The sequence below is a fragment of the Oxyura jamaicensis genome, chromosome 9 (genome assembly GCF_011077185.1).
Source record: "Oxyura jamaicensis isolate SHBP4307 breed ruddy duck chromosome 9, BPBGC_Ojam_1.0, whole genome shotgun sequence".
Taxonomy (NCBI): domain Eukaryota; kingdom Metazoa; phylum Chordata; class Aves; order Anseriformes; family Anatidae; genus Oxyura; species Oxyura jamaicensis.
The window spans coordinates 11,657,990-11,683,842 of NC_048901.1; the positions used below are offsets into that span (position 1 = coordinate 11,657,990).

The 25,853-nt window shown below is 39.8% G+C and overlaps 1 protein-coding gene and 1 long non-coding RNA gene across 2 annotated transcripts in view; one reads left to right on the forward strand and one right to left on the reverse strand.

The window, feature by feature from the left end:
* On the forward strand, window positions 1–20,323 carry SEPTIN2 (septin 2). The gene is made up of 13 exons (XM_035334232.1): window positions 1–111; window positions 1,980–2,012; window positions 3,305–3,425; window positions 6,687–6,773; window positions 7,644–7,767; window positions 9,225–9,359; window positions 11,015–11,132; window positions 14,342–14,443; window positions 14,737–14,882; window positions 15,509–15,592; window positions 17,347–17,404; window positions 19,241–19,344; window positions 19,738–20,323. Exons 2-12 carry the CDS (start codon window positions 2,004–2,006, stop codon window positions 19,334–19,336), a joined length of 1,080 nt encoding a protein of 359 aa, XP_035190123.1. The 5' UTR covers window positions 1–111; window positions 1,980–2,003; the 3' UTR covers window positions 19,337–19,344; window positions 19,738–20,323.
* Window positions 11,143–25,853, reverse strand: part of LOC118171262 — a 20,096-nt gene continuing 5,385 nt past the window's right edge. Inside the window, exon 3 of the long non-coding RNA XR_004753123.1 lies at window positions 11,143–11,345. This is a non-coding gene — a long non-coding RNA (uncharacterized LOC118171262). The remainder of the gene's footprint in view (window positions 11,346–25,853) is intronic.

Sequence of the window (25,853 nt, forward strand, 5' to 3'; positions counted from 1 at the left end):
GGGGCTTGAGGGGGTGGGCGGGGCGGCCCCGCCCCTCCCTGCCTCCCGCCCTGCCCGAGGCGGTGCGCGCGCGGCGGCGGCGGCGGGCGGTTGGCGGGGCCGGCGGCTGAGGTGAGGGGCGTCGGGGGGGGCGGGCAGGGGGCGCGGGGCCGCCAGCGCGGGGGTCCTGGAAGCGTGAGGCCCCCGAAAGCCGTCGGAGAGGTCCCCGAAGGCGTCCCCGAAGGCCATCCGAGCTGCGGTTTCCTGTCGGCACAGGGGGGCGAGGCTACACGCGGGGGCTGGCGCGGCCGCTCCGAGCCTCGCGGGCTTCGCCCAAGCCCCTCCGGGTGGGCCGTGCGGGCCCCGGGGGCAGGGAGGGGGCCGGGGAGGGCTGGGCTGCTCCCAGCACGGCCCTGCCCGCGCGGGAGGGGTGGGCAGGAGCTGAGGGGATGCTGTGAGGGGTTCTGGGAGAGAGCGCCGTGCTCAAGGCCCGGTGTCAGCATCCCCCTGCAGGAACACAGCGCCGAAATTGCACAGAATCACAAAATCCTCGGTTACAGCGTCGAATCCTCAATCGTGGAGTTCCCCTGCGGCTGTGGGAAACTCGCTGGGCTCGGAGAGAGCTGCGCAGGACAAGTCTTAGGAGCTACCGGGGTGCTCTGTGCTCCAGCAGGGTCTGGGTTTGCTGGGCAGTGATAATTCCTCCTGGGGAATGGCTCAGCAGGGGCCCATGGCATAGAACCACAGAATATCCCGAGTTGGAAGGGACCCATAAGGATCATCGAGTCCAACTCCTGGCATCCATGGCAGGAAACGCTCCTGGGCAGCAGAACTCTTAGCAGAGCAGGCCTGCGTGGTGGGAGAAGTGTCACGAGGAACATCTCCAATAGCTGAATGTTTTGTTGCTTGCAGGTCGATTTGCCAGGGGAATTACTGGCATTGCAGATAATGGTTTTTATTTTTAGAATGAAATTTGACTTGAGAAGGAAGCTGCCCGGTTTTCATTCTGTGGTGAGAGGTGTGAAGGATGAGCGTGTTTCACTGGGACAGTGGAAAGAATCAGATGGTGATAATTTCGTGTCCACAAAGTGAGAGGTGGAGTCAGCTAGATAAGAGGCAGCTCTTCTACGTGGGCTTTGTGAGTCGGAACAGATCCCTTTTTGGTTAAAGAGGGTGAGCTAGAGGAGGAACTAGAAAGGGGACCTGGAGCACTCATCTGCCAAGGGTACTGCTCGTGTTGACGTTTTTAGATTATCATAGTGAATGATATTCTCTTGAAATCATGCAAGTTAGCCTGATAGAAGTCCTCTGGTGTTGGCAGCTCTTGGTTACAAGACTTGCACAGAGGTGTCAGATGAGAGATTTCTTCTTTCCATGTGCTTTGTATCTGTATGTGATAGAGCTGTGTGTGAAAATCTGAACTTGGCAGCAAAAGTTAAAATGGATGGCTGAGTTTGCAAGCATCTCAACCAAAGAGGAGGAAAAAACGTTTCCTTTTGAAGTCATCAACTCTTTACAGAACATTCAAGCATGAAAGGAAATGGCGAGGGGGGGGAAGTTTAAAAAGAAAAAAAAAACTGCATGAGGTTAGGTTTTTTTTGAGCTTTGAAAAAAACATGTTTCCTGTTAGTGCTAATATGCCTTTTAGCATAGTTTGGTTAGTATCTGGGAGGGATGTGAACTTTTCTTTTTCAGGCTTCAGTATTGTTGGTCATACATCTAGTGCCTTTAGCACGCCAAGTTAATGTTGCTTGAATTTCTTGTCTACTGATGGGAATAAACTGCCTCATGTTTGCTGACAATTCTGCTCCTTGTTAATACTGAAGATTCAAATGCTTTTTCTCTGTGAGAAGTGATTTGCACTGTTTCAAAATGTACATGTTTATTCAAGGATGCTCGTTTCCTAATTTAGCATTCAAAATGGATATTAGTTGTTTGTTTGTTTTTTCCCTCATGCAATTTTTAATAATCTGGAAGACGTTTTTTTGTTTTGTTTTCAGATTTGTTCCTGACCTTCCATAAAAATGTCTAAGGTAAGAACAACATTTCTCCCTTCAAATGTAACAATGCAGAAAGTATATTTTGTTTTTAGAAAATTACCTGTAGACACAGAGTGTTTACCTGTAGACACGGAGTGTTTAGCCATTACATTGTCTTTGGTGGGCCTGTGTAAGTTAAATTTACAGTTTACAAGTGAGAGAGAGTTCACGTTTAGAAGCGAATCTGTAGTTAACAGGGTAGCCTCTGGAAGGATTTAATTTTGGTCATGGAGCTTCGTAGAAGTTCTCTGTTACATTTGCACTGAAACTTCTGTTCTTTCACTGTGTTTTGAGCAGAAATAGCTTCAGAGAAGGATGTTGTTGTATTTAACTTATTGGTAACGTCTTTATTTGTTCATGTAGTCAACTGATCAGCAAAATCCTCCCTAAAAGTGCAGTAACTTTTATATATATATATATATATATATATATATATATATAAGCCAGGATTCACCTAATTCTTGGCCTCATTTGGTATAACAGGTTAAAACATTCATGTTAGTTTATTGGAGCGAAACAAATGATAAAAGGTACTCGAGTAATATATTTGAAGAGGGAAACTAACAGATCAAAAGATTTCTCTGTGGTATTTGCAGTAGAGGGCATTTGAATCATTTGTATAATTTTCTTTTCCTTTTGAAAGAGATGTCTAGTGAGGACTTCCAGCAGATGACTATCACTTCATAAGTGCCAAAACCCAGATTAGCAAAAGTCATACTTACTTTAGTGCATATGCCTCACACACGAGCATTTCTATTTTAAATGGGTGTGAAGGCATTGTTTAAGAAGAGTGTGATTAGCAGCACTTCAATAAATAAACGTGTTTTTTTTTTGTTTGTTTGTTTGTTTTGTTTTTTTTACTTGAGGTGATCTTGGCTGAATGAGGGTAAACAAGAGTAAATGAAACATTTTTTCTAAGCTTTAGGTGAAGGCAGTTGTTCTATACTTCATTGTGAACCTATTGAATAACAGGAAAACCCATGTCGTTTACTCTCTGCATGTCATGTAGATTCAAATCATGTGATTTCAAGTCTTAATTGATGGGCGAGGAATCCCATATCCCATCGTCTTATCAATGGGATTGACTTTATTTGCTGTTTCTTCAGAAGTTCTAGTGAGAACAGTCGAAGGTGGAACTTCTGAGAGCTAAATGAGCTACAAAACTTCTGATTTTCCACGCTTCCTTTTCTGGTTTATTGCATTTGAAATAACTGAGGACATCACTTACCCAAACAAGTATATCTTGTATGGTTGCTTATTATTGTCTTATTTTATTTTATTTTTAGCAACAGCCTGCTCAGTTTACCAATCCGGAAACCCCTGGCTACGTTGGGTTTGCAAACCTTCCCAATCAGGTTCATCGGAAGTCTGTGAAGAAGGGGTTCGAATTTACTCTTATGGTGGTTGGTAAGAAAATGTTTCATAGTCTTCCTCACAACAAATTCTTGCTTACGTAGTGTGTGGAATTAAAGTGAATGTTGCTTCTGCTATTGTAAGGCTCCAGAAAGCTCTTCTGGACTGTAGCATCTCACTTTCTTTTATAGTTTATTAATTCATGCATCAGTTGTTTTCCACGTTACAAACCGTGTTTGAATATGTTAATAATTTTGTGGATGTGGTGAAGAAATTTTGTTTTGTCTTACAGGGTTCGAGCATTCCATTTAAAATTAAGCTTAAAAGTGTTTTTGCATTTGAATAGACGCTTTGCTTGCTTGCTTGTTTTTATTAAGCAATGGTATCAAGGAGACTATTTAAACTATTTGCTATGTAGTTCAAAAGAATCCAAACTCTGGTCTTTCCACCCCTTCTCAATATTTTTGTAAGAGAAGAATGAGAATTAGATTAGTTGGTTTGATGTGAGGTGTTACTTTTCAAATTGATACTGATTGTCTGTTAATAGTTAAAATTTAAAGTGTAATTCTATTAGATATTTCATTGACAACCTATATTGATACCAGGAATGGAAAGAGAAATTTTCTGCATCTGCGGAAAGACTCTGATCCATCCTCTCAAAAGTCAGTGATATTTTTGCAGGTTAAGTAGGCTCCATGAATCAGGCTTTGCTGTGGTCTGTGTTTTTCCTGAATCTATATTTCTTACTGCTTGGGAACTGTAACTCCAGAATTTGGTGTTTGAACTCTGCAATTCTCACCTTGAAGACAGAAGTTTCCTAATAGCGTTGTCTGCAGTTAGATCCTTTTTTATGTCTTCATAAGAAGTAAAGCCCACTTGCATGTGCTAGATTTATCCAAGGGGGAGATCACTGTGGCAATGAGCAGGAGAGGTGAGTCGGTTCGTGATAGTAGGTGTTTAAGTTCTTAATTGTTTTGCATTCCAGTAGTTATAGAAAGAATTTGTCCTCAAACCTGTCATTAGTTTTGCCAAATGACAGCCCTAGCCTTGCTTTTGCCCCATTTATCGCTTCAATAGTGCAGTGTTGGACAGCACTGGCCCTTGTTTTTGGCTTCCTAGAATTTTATGGCAGTTGTTTCCTGTTACCTGGGGTGAGGGAGGAGAGGGAAGAGGGAGAAAGGACATAGGGAAATTAAGTTACACTACTTGCTAAATGCCTTATAATTGTTGGGAGTCCTTTGATTTTAGCTCTGGTGGATTTGCCTAGGATAGTATCATAATGGATACCTTACAAAATCTAAGGGTAAAGCCAGCCTTTAGATGTTGGAAATCATGGTATCTGCTGTAACTCTTTGGAAATTACTGTTCTGTGATCCTAGGTCTGACTAACAAGGATGTGCTTAATATCCAGAGCTCTTTCAGACGCATCACAAATAGGGCTATCTAAAACAATTCTCTCAGAAAGCTGTGCAAAATTTTGTAGACCAAACAGCTGTTTCTACTCTTCTGTAAAATAGGAAGCTGAGGGAAAATGACATGGCGTCAGAGTAACAGAAAGGCCATTAACCCTACCATGTCTCAGAGTGAAATCTAACTCTGTAGTCATTGCCTGCCACTGTTCTAAGGGATAAATGAAAACTACAGCAAGAGAACTTGCAGAAAAGCAACTTCATTGAAAATGTGGAGTGGTATTTTGAGATACACTAGCAGAGGGAGGCAGTTGATGGAAGTTAAGATAAACTGCGCTTTAAATTGTTGATTATTTCAGCGGTTTGGAATGTGAATTCCTTCTCTTGAAATATGTATGGGGCTTAAGTATGTTCTCTTGTGGGCTGTATCACAATGTCTGTATAGCACTATAATTCTCCACTAACTGGATTTCTTATTTTCTGATCAGGGAAATGTTTTGCTTGTTTTGTTTTTAGGCTCTCTGGACTGACAGTGTCTTGATCGATGCTTTTTCTTCTTCATGTTGTTATTTCAAGTATTGCTTGTCATGGTTTGGGGAAAAAATAAGCTGGAGTTTATAACAATTTGGCTGCTTGTCTCTGTTGCATCTGAAGAAATCATAACCGCTTGTATTTATTGATTACTGCATACTTATTATTAACATATTGCTTCATCTAAACAGCTCTTTCACTTGACAGTCACTCAACTCTAATTGCTGGGGCCAGTAGTTACAATAGATGCTGTTTCATTCCTTTTTTACAGAGGCAATGAAAACTGAGTTGGTTTAGACGTCATATTTACCCAGGATGAAAATACAAAGTGTGTCACTGGTTAAAATCGTAGTTTTCTTGGTTTTGCTGAAGTGATGCCATGCGAGTGTTGAATTACTCTGGCTGCATGTCTCTTTCACTGGTGAAGGCTGCACTGGTAAAATCTTATATCGAGAGATGTGTTCTATATGGCATCACAAAACAGCATCTCCTACTCAAATCTTTATTTAAAAAATAATTCATTTTTTTTTGTTCAGATATTTTTCTCAGACTGCTGTTACAGAACAGACTTTGTTGCTTAGAGGGATCAAGTAGCCCTCTCCATTTTTAGTTTTTTATTCTCAAAAAATAGTTTGTTCAGTGAATTCATGTACCGAGCAGTTTGAGTTGCTGGTCTTCTTTATGCTGACATTTTTTTTTCTGATTTAGTTCTTGATATTTAGCTAATTACTTAGCTTTTGAACTTTTCTGATGGCTCAGTCAGTAGCTCCAGAAGAAAAAACATTTCTGGTACGCTTTGGTAATCCCCAATTTCTTCAGTGAAAAAATTACTTTGTGCATACTCAACAGCCATATCATGTTCTTTTCTCCTCATTTTTTTTGCCCTATTAGCATAAAAAGTGGGAATAAATCACACTTTATGATGGCGATCTTTGCAAAAGCTCAGTAACACCTTTTTAATTGTTTAAATTGATGATATGGCCTAGACAAGACCCAGCTTCTCAGTGTGTATGCTATTCTGGAGTGCTAGCAAAAAAGCTTACCTTAAAGAAATCAGGAGATGTGATATGGGAAATTAAAGTCTAATTTTAAAATGATCAGAACTCCACTTGCCTAGAAGGTTTAATTACAAATTATCTGTGAAAACTCTGAGAAAGAGTATTGTAATGTCGAGATGAATAAATTGTCATTCAACATTAATGTGCAAATTTTTTCTAATACAAAATTATAAGTTGTATTAATGAGCTGTAAATCTTTACATGGCAAAAAAAAATAGATTTGACATGAAAAAAATATATAGTTAGATTAAACTTTCTGGATACGGTGGAGATTAATCATGCAAATATATTGACTTTATCTGTAAATTGAATCACAGGTGAATCTGGATTGGGAAAATCTACATTAATAAACAGCCTCTTCTTGACAGATCTCTACCCAGAAAGGATAATCCCAGGAGCTGCTGGTAAACACACTTTTGTTCTGGCTTTTCTGTTCTTGATGTTTTAAAGTTGAATATTCTTATGTTTGGATTTTATTATCAGCCAGTTGCTTCAAGCTCTAATAATTTCTAAGGTATTGGCTGATACTTGAACTACCAGGTAGAGCTGATTTCTTCAATTCCTGATCTGTGTGGTTTAGTCCTTGGGCGTGCTGAAGAGTCATGCTGGCATCTATTTGTTAATCTCTGCTTAAAATATGTCATCGTGTCACGTTAAGAGAAATAATCAACAAAAGCAATCAGAAACTTTAAAAATCTATTGCAGTTCTAAACTTGAACACTTTTTGTTTGCTTGGGCTTGCAATTTGATTCCTTTGGTCTGGGTAGATAGTGAATGTGCTCTTGTACTTGTTTCTTCCCCTCCTCTTCTGAGGCAGGGGAGCAAGAGAGCGGTTGGAGTTCAGCTGCCTAGCAAGGTAAAACCACCACAGCACTTCACCTCCGTTTCATCTTCAGCTCCTTGTCCCTTTTTTATCCTGTTAAACAAGGCATACAATAATGCAATGAAAGAGAATATTGTAAGAATATAGATTAAGACACCATTTCTTCCTCTTTGCTACTTGTTAAACAACTTGCTTAAAAAAATTATCATGTTGGCTGAAAACTACTTTAAACCTTAGGAAAACGTTATGTTACATATAATTCAGTATTGTTCTACAAATTGCTCAGTACTTACACTTTTTTCTCAGTTACTCCCTTTTGCCTCAGTTTCTATACAAAATTTGGGAAAAGTAAGAAATCTAGAAGAATTTCCTAACCTGACAATCTTTTGATAGTCTCAAAATGACAGCCTTCTATATTCTATTCTGAAAGATCAAGTTTCTTGTCTTTTAGAGAAGATTGAACGCACTGTGCAGATTGAAGCCTCAACAGTTGAAATAGAAGAGAGGGGTGTGAAGCTGCGTCTGACGGTCGTAGATACACCAGGATATGGAGATGCTATCAATTGCCGAGATTGGTACGTACACAGAGGACATGCTGATCTACATTTGATGACTGAACACCCATTTCACATTATGCCTAATGACTTAAGTCAATATCTTCCTTTTTTCATGTGTTAGGTTAAGTGCTGAATTTGAGGTGTCGCTTTTGGAGAGCTGGGCAAATTTTCTAATTTTGAGGAAGCTTGGTTTAATTTTAGATGTGATTCAAGTTTAAAATGTTTTCAGTTGTTATATGTTCATTCAGATACATAAGAAGAAGCATCAGTTAACTTCATCCACAGCTTGAAAAAAATGCTGTGACACAGATGCTTTGATTTCTTTTTATTATTATTATTCTTAGGTTTGGAAGGGTTTTAAGCAGATCATGTACTTGACTCTTTTATATTCAGCAGTGGAACAACTGGGACACAGTGAATTAAACAAACCCCTGAGAAAGTAATCCATCTAGTCTTTGGTGCAAATAAAAATTCACCATTAGATCTTGTCTGCATTTGTTTGGGTACTCTCAGACTCCATGCTTTGTTGTTTTTTAAGTATATTTTCATTGTCTTAGGTTTTTGAGTGTATTGAAAAGTTTGCTTTCTAGTAAGTACCAAGAAATAATCTTGATCAATAGCATTCAGTGATAGCCTCTGCTGCACTTGTGCCAACTTTCTGTCAAGAACTTGCTGGTCCATCTCACCCATTCTCACTGTGGCATCCTGCTGCGCTTTTTGCTTCCCTGTTCTCCCCTTAGTAAAATTTTGTTTGGGATCTATGAATTGCTTCTAAGGTTGGTTCTCCACCTTAATTGGGAATCAGAATGTCTCAAGCCAGCGTTTGGAGATACACTTTTTATTTTATTCTTCCATTTAGTAATGAACCAATAATTCCGTCTGGTTAGCCTTGGGTATTTATCATTGGCAAGCATACAATAGGAGGAGCGTATCTGTTTGCTCAAACCAAACAAATTTGTGTGTAAGGTGAAGTGGTTCAGAGAGATGCAACTCAGAGCAGTATGATGCAAGATTTCAGCATTTCTGCATCTCTGTTTCAGCTCTTGGCTGAATTTGCTGTTGCATCAGCATCAGTAATTTGATGTTTTAAATTGATTTAGAACAAGAAGCTTAGATTGTCTTGAGTATGTGCAATTAATGCTAATCACAAGATGAATACTAGCCCAAGAGCAATTTGCTTTAAAGTTAAGATGTGTATCATTATGTGTATATGTATGCGTATTTTATCTTTATATATAAAAATATATATTTACTATCCATAGTAGTTATCATTCTTTGTTATTTTGGCATTAAATTAAAATGCTAAGATACGTGCTTAAGATAGTTTTACAGTGTCAGTAAATTACTTGAGTCCATCAACAGGCCGACTCATCAGCAGGAGGTCTTGGTATTTTAATGTAACCTTTGAAAGTTCACTAAAATTATTGGCTGTTTGGGAATGAGCATGATTTCTTAAATCTCAATTTGTTTTACAGTTTTAAGACCATAATCTCCTACATTGACGAGCAGTTTGAGCGATACCTGCATGATGAGAGTGGTTTGAACAGAAGGCATATCATAGATAACCGCGTTCATTGCTGCTTCTATTTCATTTCACCGTTTGGTCATGGGTAAGTATTTCTGTCATTGTTATTTTTGAAAAATAAAATTATTTTATTTTTTCACTTCATGGAGTTCGTTTTGCACCCCTTGTTTTAAATTCTCAGAATTAGATTGTCATTACTTAAGTATTAAAACTACTGGAGCTAACAGGTGTGTGTAAGGAGGGACGTTTAGAATTAGAATCGTTCAGTTGGAATTTAGAATTTAGAATTTCTCTGTATGAGGAGGGACGTTTAGAATTAGAATCGTTCAGTTGGAAGGGACCTGCAAAGATTATCGCGTCCAACTGCCTGACCACTTTAGGGCTAAATAAAAGTTAAAGCATATTAATGAGGGCATTACCAAATGCCTCTTGAACACTGACAAGCTTGGGGCATCAACCACGTCACTAGGAAGCCTATTCCAGTGTTTGACCACCCTCGTGGTAAAGACATTTTTCCTAATACCTAGTCTGAACCTCTCCTCGCACAGATTGGTGCCATTCCTGCATGTGCTATCTCAAGTTACCAGGGAGAACAGATGAGCACTTCCCTCTTTATTTCTCCTCCTCAGGAAGTTGTAGAGAGCGATGAGGTCACTTCTTAACCATCTTTTCTCCGGACTAGGCAAGCCAAGTGTCCTCAGTGTCTGCTCTGCTCACAGGACGTGCTTTCCAACCCTTTTACCAGCTGCTTTGAAGCAAACTTTTGGATTGAGTTCCTGTATCCAGATCATTGTTAAAAATATTGAGCATAACTGGCCCTAGAATTGAGCCCTGGAGAACACTGCTGATGACCAGCTGCCAGCCAGATGTAGCCCCTCCCAGCACAACCCTTTGACCTCTACTGTTCAGCCAGCTCATCACCCAGCGTAGTGTGAGCCTTTTTATCTCCCAGCTGGACAATCTGTCCAGAAGGATACTATGAGGGGTGGTATCAAAAGTCTTACTAAAATCCAGAAAGATTATATCTACCACCTTCTCTTTGCCCACTAAGTGGGTGACCTTACTGTAGAACTAGACCAAATTAGTAAGGCACGACCTTCCCTTCATGAACCCACGTTGGCTATTCCTTGACAGTAGCTTAGTTCTTTAAACGTCCTTCAGTATCCCCCAGGACAACCTCCTCCATAACTTTTCTGGATGCTGAGGTTATACTAACAGGTCTGTAGTTTCCTGGATCTCCTCTTGTGCAGTTATGACGTTGGCCAGCTTCCAATCAGCAGGGTCCTCCCCAGAATCCAAAGACCTTTGGGAAATTGTTGAGAGGAGTCCAGCTATAACAATCACTAACTCCTTCAGTACTCTGTCAGGCCCTATGGTTTAGGAACGTTCAGCTGATAAAACTTGCACCTTACAATTTCAGTGGCCACTTCAGTGAAAGGTTACTGCTCATCCATTCATGGTCCTCAGAGGACCATGAGAAATTCAGAGAGCAAGGCAACCCAAGGTCTATCTTTAATACTAAAAACTGAGGCAAAAAAGGCATTAAATGGCTCTGCCTTTTCCTTAAACTTATTTGGTAGGTGGCCATCTTCATCAAGTATCAGTTCAGTATTGTCCTCAGACCTCCTCTTGCTGTTGACATACTTAACAAAAGCCTTTTTTGTTGCCTGGTCAATGTTGGTGTGAAGATAATTTGGTCATTTGGATTAAAAATAAACGTTTCCCATATTTTATTTTTAGCCTAAAGCCTCTGGATGTTGAATTTATGAAGGCCATACACAACAAAGTAAATATTGTACCAGTGATCGCAAAAGCTGATACACTTTCTCTGAAAGAGCGAGAAAGACTAAAGAAAAGGGTAAGTATTTTTCTGGCTCACAGAAAAGTGTTATACTTTGGCTATAGCAGCTTGGTCACTGACAAGAGGAGTGTTCTCTTTCACCCTTACTCTGTTCTCACGAAGAAAAATATAATCTCATGTGCACTGTGTAGCATTATTTAATATGTAGTTTGATGTCTTGCGAGTTCTTCTATTATGTATTTAACTGAGAAATTGTCTTTTAAAATGTTGCTCAGGTAGAGATGTAGGTATTTAAAAACCTACCCCCCAAGTAGTAATTCAGGTGAAAAAGCAAGGATTTTCAGGCTGGTCAAAGCAATTATGACATCTGTGTCAATGCATTGTAATTAAGGAATTTTTTTTTTTTAAAAAAAGCTCTCTTTCTTATATGTAATCCACAAATGATAATGTTTGGGGTTGGAAACCCAAATTCCTTAAAGACAATATGGTTCCAACCCCCTGCTATAGGCAGGGGCAGTTCCCACCAGACTAGCTGTCCAAAGCCCCACCCAGCCTGGCCTTGGGCACTGCCAGGGATGGGGCATCCACAGCTTCTCTGGGCAACCTGTCCCAGTTTCTCACCACCCTCTGAGTGAAGAATTTCTTTCTTGTATCTAACCTAAATCTACCTTCCTTTAGTTTAAAGCTGTTATCCCCTGTCCTGTCACTCTACTGGGATGGTTGGACCAGATGATCTTGGAGGTCTTTTCCAATCTTAATGATTCTATGATTCTATATGATTCTTGCTATGAACCTTCTCCAATAGCTCCATGTCCTTCTTGTGCTGGGGCCCCAGAGCTGAACACAAGGCTCCAGATGGTGTATTTGACCATGACTGATTTTGGGGAAGGCCTTTTAGCCAACACTTACAGCGATAGGCACGTGTAAACAATCTTAAAATAGTTAACTATATATTTATCTTTTTGACTCTCTTTATTGATTGCCTGCTTGGAGTCATAGAATCATTAGGGTTGGAAAAGCCCTCCAAGACCACCTGGTCCAACCACCCCCCTACCACCACTGTCACCCACTGGACCGTGTCCCCGGGCACCACGTCCAACCTTGCCTTGAACACCCCCAGGGATGGTGACGCCACCACCTCCCTGGACAACCCGTCCCAATACCTGACTGCTCTTTCTGAGAAGAAATGTCTCCTCATTTGCAACCTGAACCTCCCCTGGCACAGCTTGAGGCCATTCCCTCTGGTCCTACCACCAGTTACCTGTGAGAAGAGGCCGACCCCCAGCTCCCCACAGCTTCCTTTCAGGCAGTGGCAGAGAGCAATGAGGTCTCCCCTGAGCCTCCTCTTCTCCAGACCAAACACCCCCAGCTCCCTCAGCCGCTCCTCACAGGACTTGTGTCCCAGGCCCTTCCCCAGCTTCGTAGCCCTGCTCTGGACACGCTCCAGGGCCTCGACGTCCTTCTTGTAGTGAGGGGCCCAAAGCTGAGCACAGCGCTCGAGGTGCGGCCTCACCAGAGCAGAGCACAGGGGGACGATCACCTTCCCGTCCCTGCTGGCTGCACTATCCCTGACACAACCAGGATGCCGTTGGCCTTGTTGGCCACCTGGGCACACTGCTGGCTCCTGTTCAGGCGAGCATCAATCAGCACCCCTAGAGCCTTTTCCTCTGCACAGCTTTCCAGCCACTCTGCCCCCAGCCTGTAGCACTGCATGGGGTTGTTGTGGCCAAAGTGCAGGACCCGGCCCTGAGCCATGCTGAACCTCATCCTGTTGGCCTCTGCCCATCGACCCGTCCTGCCCAGGTCCCTCTGCAGGGCCTTCCTACCCTCCGGCAGATTGACACTTCCCCCCAACTTGGGGTCACCTGTAAACTTACTGAGGGTGCACTCACTTCCCTCATCCAGGTCATCAATAAAGATATTAAAGAGGGTGGGCCCCAACACCAACCCCTGGGGAACACCAGTGGTGGCCGGTCACCAGCTGGATTTCACTCCGTTCACCACCACTCTCTGGGCTCAGCCACCCAGCCCGTTTTTAACCCAGCACAGAGTGTGCCTGTCCAAGCCATGGGCTGCCAGCTTCTCCAGGAGAATGCTGTGTCAAAAGCCTTGCTGAAGTCGAGGCAGACTGTTAACAGGCTTTCCCTCATCCACCAGCTGGGTCATAGAAGGAGATGAAGTTGGTGAGGCAGGACTTGCCTTTCATGAACCCATGCTGACTTTGCCTGATCCCCCAGTTGATCTGTTCACATTTAAACTCAGTTGCAGTACAGGTCTCTCTTGGCTGTCTGGCTGCTACGTTACATTTTACAAAAGCTAAAGCTAATTACTGACACGATAAAGCAGTATTAGGAATGCCTTAGGCTGCAGGAAAGAGGATGGTCATCACCTGAATTAAGCAATTTTTCTCTCTAATTTGCAGCTTGAATGAGGAGTAAACCATGGGTTTTCAGTTTGAATCAAGATGTGAATGAAATGAGGCAAACAGAAAGCAAAATAAATTTGCATATTTTGAGTATGCAAATACACAGAAAAAAAAAACTTTGCTACTTGATGTTCAGGGACTTAAATGGCTGAAATAACATTGTTTTTTTTCCATTGCAAACTGCATGGCAAATAATACTAGTATCAAAAGGTTAAAACTTCTCAATTCTGTGACATTTTAAAAATCTCTAATCCTGTTTGAAAGAGTTTTTTTCTCAGGTAAGACTAGAATATAGTAATATTCCCTAGACAAGGAAAGTTGTACTTCAGTTTTGACAGTTATAGCTAATGTGGAGCAGGATAAATAGGGAAGGAAGAATTGTTTGCATTGTTTTTATAGCTTTGTTTAAAATTAAACTTCACAGCTGGTCATATGTGTAATTTTATGTATAATAAAATATTGGAGATGAAACGCTGCAAGGCTCAATTGCAGGTCTCATTTATGTACAATAATCAGTGTTATTGGGTAGATATTTTTTCGGGGGGGCTAATTTTCCTCAATGAAGCTGATTTCATTGTGAATACAATTTTTAAATAGTGGAAACTTTTGAAATGTTAAAATGAAGCAATGGAATAAATGTGTTCCTGTTTGTGTGAAAGTCTGTGGCGAGGAGTTGTTGGACATCACAAAGAAATACGTTCTTTAAAAACAAATAGTTGGTAATGAGTATGAATTAGTAAGATATACACAATCTCTGGCCTAACTGATTAATTTTACCGTAAGTTTTAAAAGTGCTCACTTTACATGTATACTACCTCCATTTCTTTCATATAAATCTCAGATTCTGGATGAAATCGAAGAGCATGGCATCAAGATTTATCACCTGCCTGATGCTGAATCAGATGAGGATGAAGATTTTAAAGAGCAGACAAGACTGCTGAAGGTATGAATATGCTGTATCTTTTCGGAGTGCTCAGATGGCTTTAAAACAAAATACAGAATATGACCTTTGATGAGGCCTTGAGTGAGGTACTGTAGCTCTGTGCCTGGGCTTCCTTATCTGAAAGATGGTGGTAACCATGACATTATTTTTCCCTACAAGTTTTTTTGACAGCTTCAAATTAAAAACATTGTGTACTTACTACCAATATATGCAGTACTGAGAGGAATAAGAGGTTTTTTTTTGAGTTGTTTGTCTAGCTCATTGTTGGTAATTTTTGAATTTTTGACTTTCAGGCCAGCATTCCATTTTGTGTAGTGGGATCCAATCAACTCATTGAAGCCAAAGGTAAAAAAGTTAGAGGTCGACTTTATCCATGGGGCGTTGTTGAAGTGGAGAATCCCGAACATAATGACTTTCTGAAGCTGAGGACCATGCTAATGTAAGTAGAAAGCTCCAATTAAATAGTAGTAAATAAATAAATTCATTAGGAAGATACTCAAACATTGGGACGGGGGTATGGAGCGGTTGTGGAATCCTCAGGGACGTGGAATTTATCTGGAGAAGGCCATGAGCAACCTTGATCTAGTTAGTGTAGGCCTAGGTAAGGATTGGATGAGAGGTCCACAAATCCTTTCCAATCTGAATTACTCAGAAATTCTGTGAAAATAATAATGTGTCTAATTCTTGTGTTGAACACAGATGACCAGGAATATAAACCAGGTTGCTTTGCACCTTGTGCCTGTTTTTGTGTGGTTTTATAGACTTCACAATTCTGCTATTTTAAGTTTTTTTTCAGCTGTGCTACTCGGCATCCCCTGCCCAGCACTGCTTTGCCAAATGTCTCACGCAGGAGTACAGGCTTACACAGAGGCTGTCTCGGGGTCTGGGGTGGTGTCTCTGTCCTTTATTGCACCAATTTAACTTTGTTAGCTTTGAAGTTAGCATGTTAAATGGGTGCACGCGCCGAACTCAGTGACCCAATGCAGTGCTGAATGTGGGAGTTCCTTAACCATGCTGATGTGACGCAGATATGTTTAATCTTTTGATTTTTTTTCCTTCCTCTAGCACCCATATGCAAGATCTTCAAGAGGTGACCCAGGATCTTCACTATGAGAACTTCCGCTCTGAGAGGCTCAAACGAGGCGGCAGGTTGTCATCTTATTGTTACAAGCTGTTTCTTCCTCCTCTGAATTTATTTTGTTCTCCCCTTATCCCCCCATTTCATTGCTAGGATTTCGTAGATCACGGATAGCTCTCTAGTTACAGTTACGATATAAATACATACTTTTCTTCGCAAAGCAGTCAGCGAATAACGTCTTTCTACCCTATTCTGGGCTGTGGTAAAACAGGCAGGCAGAATACCCAATTTTTAACTTAAATAGCAGGGTTTACAAAGTTGAGTTTGTGAGCTGTTGCTGAAAACTGGGTGTGTTTCCTGGTTTAGATTTTTAGGTTGCTTCTCTTATTTCAGCCACTAGAGGGTTTCATAATTGCACATTTCAGTGGATTCAGTGAATATTTTGCAAAGCTTTTTCCATTACGTAACTTCTACTGTTAAAATAGGCTTTGTCATATGCCTGCTCAATTTTCAGAAAAAGGAGTTTGATTCTGCCGGTAGGATTGGCCTACAAGTTCAGTTTTCCCTTCAGGCATGGTGACATACTTTTCCTCCCTGACTTTTAAATCCTGAATTCTGACATTCAAGCTAAAAAAAATTTTGTCAAGTTCTGGTAGCTGTTACCCAGCAGGTATTTACCGAGGTCTTAGAAGTAATGTCACGTTGGGGTGTCTAGAGTTACTGTAATGATTACCAGTTTTTTGGGGGTTTGAAGTTGCCTCTGCCAAGGACCCATGACAGTAAGTTGCTGTTAAGTTTAGATACCTTTGTGCAACTAAATCATGCTTTTGCGTCTTCTAGTTGAGTGGCAGAGATATCTTTGTTTTTACATTTCCAAAGCATTCCTACACTGGAGTTAAGCTATTGTAAGTGAGGGTGCTTTACATGGGAATTTGTTTCAGACTTGTACCTGTTCCACTGACAGTCCTTGGCAGTGTTTCTAGAGGCTTTTGGACACAGAGCATTTCTCTGGCAATCTTCCAGAAAAGTGTGCAAATGCACAGAAGCAAGTTTTCTCAAAGATAAATGTGCTCATTTTTTTGAATGTCTGGATTTTTAAGTACAATGCAGTACCAAAAAAGGGAGAATGGACTTCCTATCTTGTTGGTTTTAGCTTTTTACTTTCTAGAAGCTTTAAGGGTAAGCCATAACTTCATGTATACTGTTTAGGTGTTTGCAAGTAAGTGTGGTTCATGAAGTTAGAGATGGCATAGAACTGCATCAAAAAAAGGATCCACCTGAGGGTAGCGGGGTTTTCAGATTCATAGTTTCTAGACGTTTTACATACTGCTTCCATGTTTTTGTTAACATCTTGTCCGGCATTGTTTTGATTTTGTGTATCGATTTGTATTGATTTATTGCACCAATGAAAAAGAATTGAGTACAGTGTTTCTGTACTCAGATCTCTGAATTGCTGTACCTGCGTGGCACACAAATTGCAGTTGGTTAAGATAATGTTATAATCAGGTAAACTTCTGCATGTGAGTACTTTTCAGAAATAGTTTTCACTGATACCTATGTAAAAAGATCTGTCGCGTCATAGCCAGAAATCATTTTGAAGTTTATACTTGTTCTGGGCATAACTTCATGAAGGAGCAAGGAATAAATATATATTAAAAAAAAATGAATAGCAGCTATGTGGGGAACATGTTTCAGTAAACTTTGTGTGTGTTATGAAACATGTACAAGGTGTTCTCAAAGCCTTGTTTTTGGTCAACAAAATATTCATTGGAAAGGCAAGATCCAGAGTGTATGCATGTTGTTGAACAATGTTTGTTTATTGTAGGAAAATAGAAGATGAAGAAGTAAATAAAGACCAGATTCTGCTTGAAAAAGAAGCTGAGGTAAGATGAAAAAATTCTGTACTCTTGTGATGGGGGAATTTCTATTTTTTATTATCGCTGTTTTAAGACAATTGATTTGCATGATCTTGATAATTTGTAAAGGGAAAGACAGAATTTTATAATATAAAGTTATTCAAGGTGCAGTAACAAAAGAGAATGTGGAGAAGTATAGAAGAGCCTCAGAATACTCATTTATTGGAACAAGCGGAATCTGGTAAATGTCAGATTCCATTGTACAAGTCATTTGTGCGGGAAGGGAGAGAAGTCATTTGTGCGGGAAGGGAGAGCCATCTTCATATATGAGAAAAGGTTCTAAAACTAGTAATTGCAGATTGGGAAAAAGTTATGCTTGGCAGCAACAGAAGAATCAATGGTGGGAATTACCAGGAATAAAGAACAACATGAAAATTCTTGTTTTGCCTCTATGATAAATCCATAATTTAGAGCTCTAACACTGTTTTTGTGGTCCCCCTAATTCAAAGAGGATATAGCCATGACTAGAAAAAATACAATGAATAGCAAAGAGTGGGCAGAATGGCTAAAGCAGAGACCTGAGGCAGGTCCCCTCTGATGGCATGCTACTTAACATTACTTTTGGGGAGTAGATGACAGAAGGGAAGGATGTAGTGAGGGGTTTATACAGTCATAGCTGTCAGGATGAATGGGAAACCACAATAAAAGAAGCAGGCTGAATTTAATGAAAATAATAGGTGGCTATTTTTTTTCTTAAACAGAAAGATACTTTTAAGGTGTTTGTAAATTGCGGTACTCAGCATGGAATTTTGAGCATATTGAGAACTTGAAGGTGGTCGCTAAACACAATGGCAGAATGTTTTGATTTAGAAAGTTCTGAATTGACATATTTACAGATTTTGAGAGCTTATGTCGTGTGTGCACCTGCTGGTGGGCTTTTCCATTCATTTCCTAATAGCCAGTCTGGAAAGAAGTCTGAGTTAGATGGATCTTTTGATACGCCCTAGCCCAAGAAGACCCTCAGGCTCCCAGTACTGGTCTTAGTAGTTATCCAAGTTCCAAAAGATAGCCTGAGAAAAGATGGTTGTTTCAAGGAATATGAAAAAACTAGTGTAACGTCTTACTGGTTTAATTTTCATTGTTAAGTTTAACATTTCAGTCCAAGTTTAAAGTGTAAATATGCAAAGACACCCAAAGATGTTTCAGTGGTGAGGCTGACTTCCTATCTTTCAGAGTTTTGTACCATAAAAGAATTTAAGTCAACCCTGATGCATGTACAGTACTTAGTCTTATTAGCTGAGTTACTTGATTACCCTGTGTTTAAACGTTGCAGTGTTGTACAACTGAACTAAAACAGTTTTTAATAATGCATACATCTCCTTGGATGGTTTGCCTGTAATCCTTGCTTCCACCTAGTCATCACTAGTACAGCAGTTGAGAAGTAATCCTCTCAGGGTTTTATTTTTGATGGCAGATACAGGTGTAGTTGGAGGAATTTAAACAAGCTGCTTGTGTTCCTATGATAAGCGTTGGTAAGTGTGCTTGTTCAGCACTTCAACACCATCATTCTTATCTGTTTAACTTAAATGGAAATCTTTGCTTCCTCTTAGGGATACTTAAAAACCTTGTCCCGAGTTAAACTAATAAAGCCTGCTTATTTCAGTTAGGAAGTTTCCAGCCTCTTAGTGGATGCAGATGAGCATCCAGAAAAACAAGCCATAACCTGAGATTGCTGCTTGTCAGATGAAGCCAAGGCAGATGCGTGTTCCCTCTTTAATATGAATAATAAATAGTGTAGTGGCAGCAAAGGATCGTGTTCTGAGGTGAGATGAGGCTAAAGGTTTTCCTATGCTCTATTTTCAGCTTCGTCGCATGCAGGAGATGATCGCGAGAATGCAGGCACAAATGCAGATGCAAATGCAAAGTGGAGAAGGAGATAGCAGTGGACATCATGTATAAAGTCTTTGGTAAGGTGTTCAGTAGCTACTTTACAGAGTTTTTCTTTATTACTCGTTATTACAGGTGCTATTAAGTTTTGGAAAAATATTTACAAGACGTGTTTGTGTAGGTTTCAGCTTTCATTTTAATTTTAAAGGTTTAGCTGATGTGAAATGGCTTGAAACTAACCCAAACATTAGTGTGGCCTTGCACACACACGCATATATGCATTCATTTTTTTCAGAAAGTCTATACAGTGTATGTTGGAAAGAATCATGGAAGTAATCTTTCAGATTGTATAAATGGGTAGTTCTCAAATTCACAAAGTTGTTTCGTTGTGACTTTGAAAATGTCTATGCTTCTTTTTTATCAATGTAAGAAGATAGCAGATCTTAAATTGCATTTTTCTGTCTTGTTTTCAGATTACTTTATACCTTGACTTAAAGGAGACACTCTGGATTTGAATTACGGTGGTGTTACACCAGAAAGGATGCCTTTTGCCCAATTTGTGGCTTGGAGATTATTTTAGAATTTAACATGGAAGCGCGTTGTGGTAACTCTTGTGATACGTATTTCATAACATGTAGTCAGTCAGTATTTTATATATTATACACACTTGACTTTTTGTTTTGTAATTCTTATATTGAGCTTATTTTCAGTTTCCCGTTGTATTAGGGATACAAAATAGACATTGAAACTTCTAGCCTGACACGGCGTTAGGTGATTTGCTTTAATACAGCTTATTAGTTCCCTGCTTTAAACTTTGTATTATGTTTAGAAATAAACAGCTATTAGTGATATCAATAGTGTGTAATAGTCACTAATTAGGGAAGCCTGCAAGGTTAGTTTTATATTTTTGCAGTGTTTACAGGTGTGTATCTGTGAGACCCTAGCCCTTCTTCTGACTCTGCAGAGTGCAGGCGATCTCCTTTGGCCTCTGAAAGTATCTAGTTAGAATTCAGGCATGCCTTGTGTCTTAATAAAAGAAATAAGAGGAAATACCACTTTAAGGGCACACTGTATTTTGTATGACAGGCATTATTTCCTTCAGATTTAACCTTGAGGGCCATACATTCTTTACTGTTTGCCTAAAATTGCTTACTCTATATTGCAGATAATTTTTAAGAGTTTCTTGTAGGTCAGCACAAATCAGTCCTGCTGTTTTCTGGCATTACTGTAACCAAATAAGCTTGAATAATGTTGGTATGTTAAATGAGACAAACCCTCAAAGAGTAGTTTTCTGTCCATGGGTGTTTCCATATCCAAATGCATAAGAAATTCTAGAGAGTATTTTCATACTATTTTTAGGGCATTGCGAACCGTTAATTGTAGTATAACATATATACTAGCACACTTCCCTTCTTTTTAAAGTGATCCGTGCCTGACAGGATCAGAGTGAACTATATTTTTAGGTCCTGGAGTTAGCAGTAATACTTATGAGGTGACTCCAATGTGTTACACAGTTTTTTAGGCCAAGACCACTTTCCTTAACGCTGATAGTAAAGGAAACTGGTTTTGAGCTTGGCTGGACTTCTGCGACATATTGTGGTAGGTACTGAATTTATCGTATGTAATAACAGCTAGAGCATACAGCTACCTAGGTGGCAGCTGAGAAGAGTAAGCAGTTATGCACTGTGCTTGGCTTTTCTGGTACTTCTGATAAAGCCAGAAATCATATTTCCTAATGTGATGTGTTACAAAACACTGTTACCTGAACATCTAATAAGTAGATAGAATTCCAGCTTTTCTCTGTTCTGAGCTCAGGTGCAGCAGTGATTTTTATAAATTTTTATGTTTTGTTTTTTTGAAAAAGTAATAAGATTTCTACAGCTAATTTCAGTGATACTCAAATGGCTAGATTAAATATGAACCTGCTAAGCAGAAGAAATTTTTACCTGCCTGACACTGCTGTTTTATGAATCGCTTTATATTTAAATCTTTCTAAAAAATGTGAAGCAAAGGTCTCTGCCCTAGCCTTTGCTGGGGCATTTTTCTTTGCAATAGCAATTATTCTCAAAGTTTTGTATGTGACGCATGTGATCTTCCCTGTCACCAAGGTGTAAATGAGAACCTTTTTATATATGTAGATGCACAGAAGTGCTAAGTCCCATTTTGTCAAATTAGATACACCTAAAACTTAGATGAAAAACATGCACTTCCAAGTTCTTGTATTGCCTTTTCTAAATAGCACATAGAAATAACATAGCAGTATTACCACAAAAAAAAGCAACAACTCCACAGCACCTTATGTATTTCTAAATCTTTGATACATTTTTGTGAGTCAGTAGTCATAAATATACCAGAAAAATAACTCGTGTCTTACTAAATATTTTGTGAGCTCCCATTACTGTTCTGCAGTTGCCACCAATCCCGTTTTGTTCTGATTCTGCAGCATTTGCCTGCTTTTAAGCTATTATTAGTCTGCTATCTCTGATAAATGTTCTGAGCACAGCGACACAGTGACTTTTGTGTTTTCACATATAAGCTTGGTAGGTACTGTAAGCTGCAACAGTACTGGGAAGCAGTACTTGAACTGTGAAATCTGTGTGTGTGCAAACCAGTCCCTGGTTGTACACGTAACTCCCCGTGTATGTTGCTTTTTCTCCTGTATTTTCTAACATGGGAGTAAAAGCAGGTTGTCTGTGCGTTAAGTGCTGTTTGGTCACTACCTGTGGAATTCCTTTAGGCTATATCTTAACTTTTAAAATAGCATCCATCTATCGAAGTATTTCATCAGGGTAAAGTATTCTGGATGATTCTTAGGCAAGTGATTTTTGATTTATAAATTCTAGCAGGAGAAATATTTTCAGAAATATTTTTTTCATAGGATAAATGAAGTTTATGGCACTTGCCATTTTAACTGAAAGCTAATTGCTTCTCCTTCCCAAGTCTTTGGGGGTGATCATTTGTAGTGTGCCTGATGTCTCTGAAGGTCTCTTTCCCCTTCAATTCTCCTGTGTTGGCCTTGCAGTCAGTGGTTTCACTGTGAGACATAAAAAGTGAAACTATGTTTCACAGATTCTTTTTTTTTTTAGACAAATTTCAACTACTGGTAGAAGAAAGACTTGGAGACAAAAGGTAGATGTTCGGTGTGGTGCTGAACTGGCTATAATTTGTTTTCTTTTATAGCTTTGTTACAGTTTCTAATTTAGCAGTCAAAATACTTCTGAATTTGCAGAGGTTTATAATTGGTGGCAAAGATTTCTTGCTCTTGGTACAAAAAACTTACTGTTATATTCTGTTCTATGTACTGTCACTAGCCAGGACTATAATAAAAATGCAAAAACTTTTCTTTTGGTCGTTTGTTTTGATTCCTTGTTATAATCAACCCTGGTAATGTTTGTTTGTTTGTGGTGATATGTTTTAAGTATAAAGGAGTAATTTAGACATGGTTGAAAGAGAACACCGTGACGAAGCTGCATACGATATATCCGTTAAATATTGTATGCTCCACGTTTATTGGTACAGTGCATTTCCCAGTGGGTGTTCCCAGAGATGCCGAAGCCCTACCTATGGGACCTTGCTTTTTCAGCAGTTCTCACCAAACTTACACGTCCCTTAATTATTCTGTTAACACAGAACGAAGCTCCTTGTTGTGGGTGGTGCTTTAAGTGGAAGGGTCATTGTGTTTTCCAGTGAATTGTGCTTCATTTCCAGAGAGAGTCAAAGGCTGTTTGATCTTTGTTCTAAAATTCCATAATAATTTAGGGCTCAACTTCCTGTAAAACTACTTCAACCACCTGTACGGTTGTTACAGGTTGAGAGCACCAGGCTGTGTCCTTGTTCTTAGATTCCTGAGCTAACTGTTAGTACCAGAGCATTTTATGCCAGTCCTTTGAATTTGAAACGCGTCACTTTTCATGTGCCCTGACCTGGACAGGTCACTTAAGCTTGCTTTGTTGGATTGCTCTGCATTGCTGGGAGGTGCACATGGTCTTGTCAGACCACTCCGCAGGGGTAAGACTTGTGCATGCTGTGACAACTTCATGTATGTTTTGAAGTATGTTTATGTTTTGTGTATCTGCAGTGTTTAGTGTTGAACTGATCCACTCCAGTGGGAGAATAAGTAAGGAAGCATCCTTCTTACGTCAGACCTACTTTTTAAAATACTTTTTTTCCTGTTTATTGATTATATCTAGAACTTTCAGAACAGCATCCTTTTTGTTCTGTGTAGAAGACTTCTTTTTGTGGAATTCAAATCCAGTTCTGGAAAGGAGTGCTGAAAAAAATAGCACTAAGAGTTGCACAATGGTATTTCTAGAAAACCTATTATAAAGAAAATTTCCAGATTGGTTAGTTCTGTGTGCATAAAGAAAAAGAAGGATAATTGTGGGCAAGGACTGAAATAGCATGGCAAAAGTGACTTGTAAAACACCTTTTAAGGCTGGGCAGACATTGTAAGATTTTGATTCAGAAAAAGGAAGATTGGGATCTCCAAAACTATTTGGTGGCGGTGTTCTGGTATAAATATTAAAAACGTGACCTGCAAACTAGATCTAACTATGCACATTAAAAAGGTCCTTTGTGCATTGGTGTGCTATTGACAGTGCTAGAAGGAATGTTACACTACTCTATTTTTGTAGGCAGCATTGCTGATTTATGTGCTGGAACAAGTTTTATTTCACATTTGTTTTATAAAGCAAAGCTATGGGATTATTTTGGAGGAGTTGCAGAGAATTATTAGTATACAGTTATGCGGATAAGTTCATGCATTTTTTATAGGCGATAGTATAGTGCAGCTGAATATATTTGGCTGCAGATTTTTCTGGGTAACTACTTTCTCTTCTTTATATGTATCTTTTCCCATTTTTTTAACCTTTTTTTGTCTGAAAGCTTGTCTTAGACATTTCTCCTTGCACTTTTATGAATACTTCTTTTGCAGTCGTTTTGTCCGCTCTACTATTCTGCAACATAAGATGTTTTTCTTCTGATCATCTCTATGCTGTACAGCAGGTTTTTTTTTTCCTCTCCTGCTTTTAGACTCCTACCATTTCTCTGTTTCTTCCATTGGTACCATACAAGCTTCCAGCATTTTTCTCTAACTTCATAATCCCTCACTTTTGTCTAATGTTCTTGTAGGTTGCAGTTTTCCTAGTTAGAATGGCAGTGGCTTGCCTACAGTAGCAATCAGTTTTCTGAACACTTGACCAGGCTGTAGGTGGAGATTAATCCTGGCCACCTTGGCTCTTTAGCAAGGAATGAGATAATTTAGAGCCTCTTGTGTATCTGTTTCAGGTGAATATTAGGATGGCTGGGCTGGAGATCAAATTTACACCACCTGCTCCTAGGTTTTCCATTTAGTTGATACATGTGGATAAATGAGTCGCCTCTCTCTCCTGCTGCTTAAACATGCTAATGAACTCAGAGAATGGTAAGTGACTGAGAAGAAAGCTATCTTGTGAGACTACACGATAAGAATGTTTGGCGTTTCATTAACAAATCGTACCAAAAAGGACTACATTCAACATCTCCCGTAACAATGCACTTGTGCAGTTTGTTACCTGTGCAGCGGTATCAGAAGTGCAAAGGGCTGGAGCGTTTTATTGATTTATCTTCCACCAAAGCTGGAAAATAGTAAAATATCATCACAAAACACTCTGAAGCAAATGAAGTTCAGAGCTATGAATTTTAACCTTAAAGTTGGTTGAGTCTTCTTGTTTATATTTGAGTAGTTGGTGTGAGTGCAGAGAAGCTTCCTGCCTTAGGTAGCTCGCACCAGTGACTTCTGTTTATCTTGTGGCTGACCAGACAGACATTGCATGGATCTTCCTTTCAGAGTGTCTGGCGTGGAAGCAGCTCAGCATGCATCACGTCTCCATTTCATTGACTGCTCCGTGCTGTTCTTGCCATTTTGGCTTGCTTCTGTGCCCTGAAGCAGGAATTACAGCATGATTTTGCTACCCTGTTTCAGAGACTGAGTGGTCAAAAAAAGGTGAGCAAAATATCTGCAAACTCTTGCTTCTTGACCTCCGTGTAAAGAAAAGAGGAGAAGAACCTCATCTCTGCCCTTCTCTGGACATGTAGCAGTAGATCCTGGAATGCTGCATGCCTTGAAATAGCTGACAAGGTTGTTAATTAGTGACAGCCTGGGGAATGTGCAAGAACATATTACAAAGGCTTTGGGAAGAATTGAAACTGGCATTTAGGAAGACATTGTGTTGGATTTCAGTGCAATGAACTCAAGTCATTGGATCTTTATTTGCTGTTTTCCCAACATTATATACGGAATAGTGCCCAAAAAAACTTATCACTGGACTCTTACTGACAAATACTGAGAGAAAGCTAGAAAATAACTCTTAAGAGATTCCTGAAGTGAAAGGAAAGGTTTTGTTTGGGCTATTAAAGCACTTTATAATTGAGCTTGCTGTAGAGTTTTTCCTGCAGGCAATAATTCCAGAGTGGATTTCTCTGGAGAGTTAAAATGTGCTTTTCTGTTAACTTGTTGTTTTCGAGCCCCATTCCCACCACATTAGTCTCTTGTGTCTGGACACGGTAGGTGGTGGTTCTGGGCTGTACATCCTTCCTATTCATTCAGGCA

Excerpts from the sequence above, each read along its gene's own strand:
- SEPTIN2 (XM_035334232.1), top strand. Across the intron at positions 15,593-17,346 it reads AGGCTCAAACGAGGCGGCAG|GAAAATAGAAGATGAAGAAG; the intron begins GTTGTCATCTTA and ends TGTTTATTGTAG. Across the intron at positions 17,405-19,240 it reads TGCTTGAAAAAGAAGCTGAG|CTTCGTCGCATGCAGGAGAT; the intron begins GTAAGATGAAAA and ends CTCTATTTTCAG.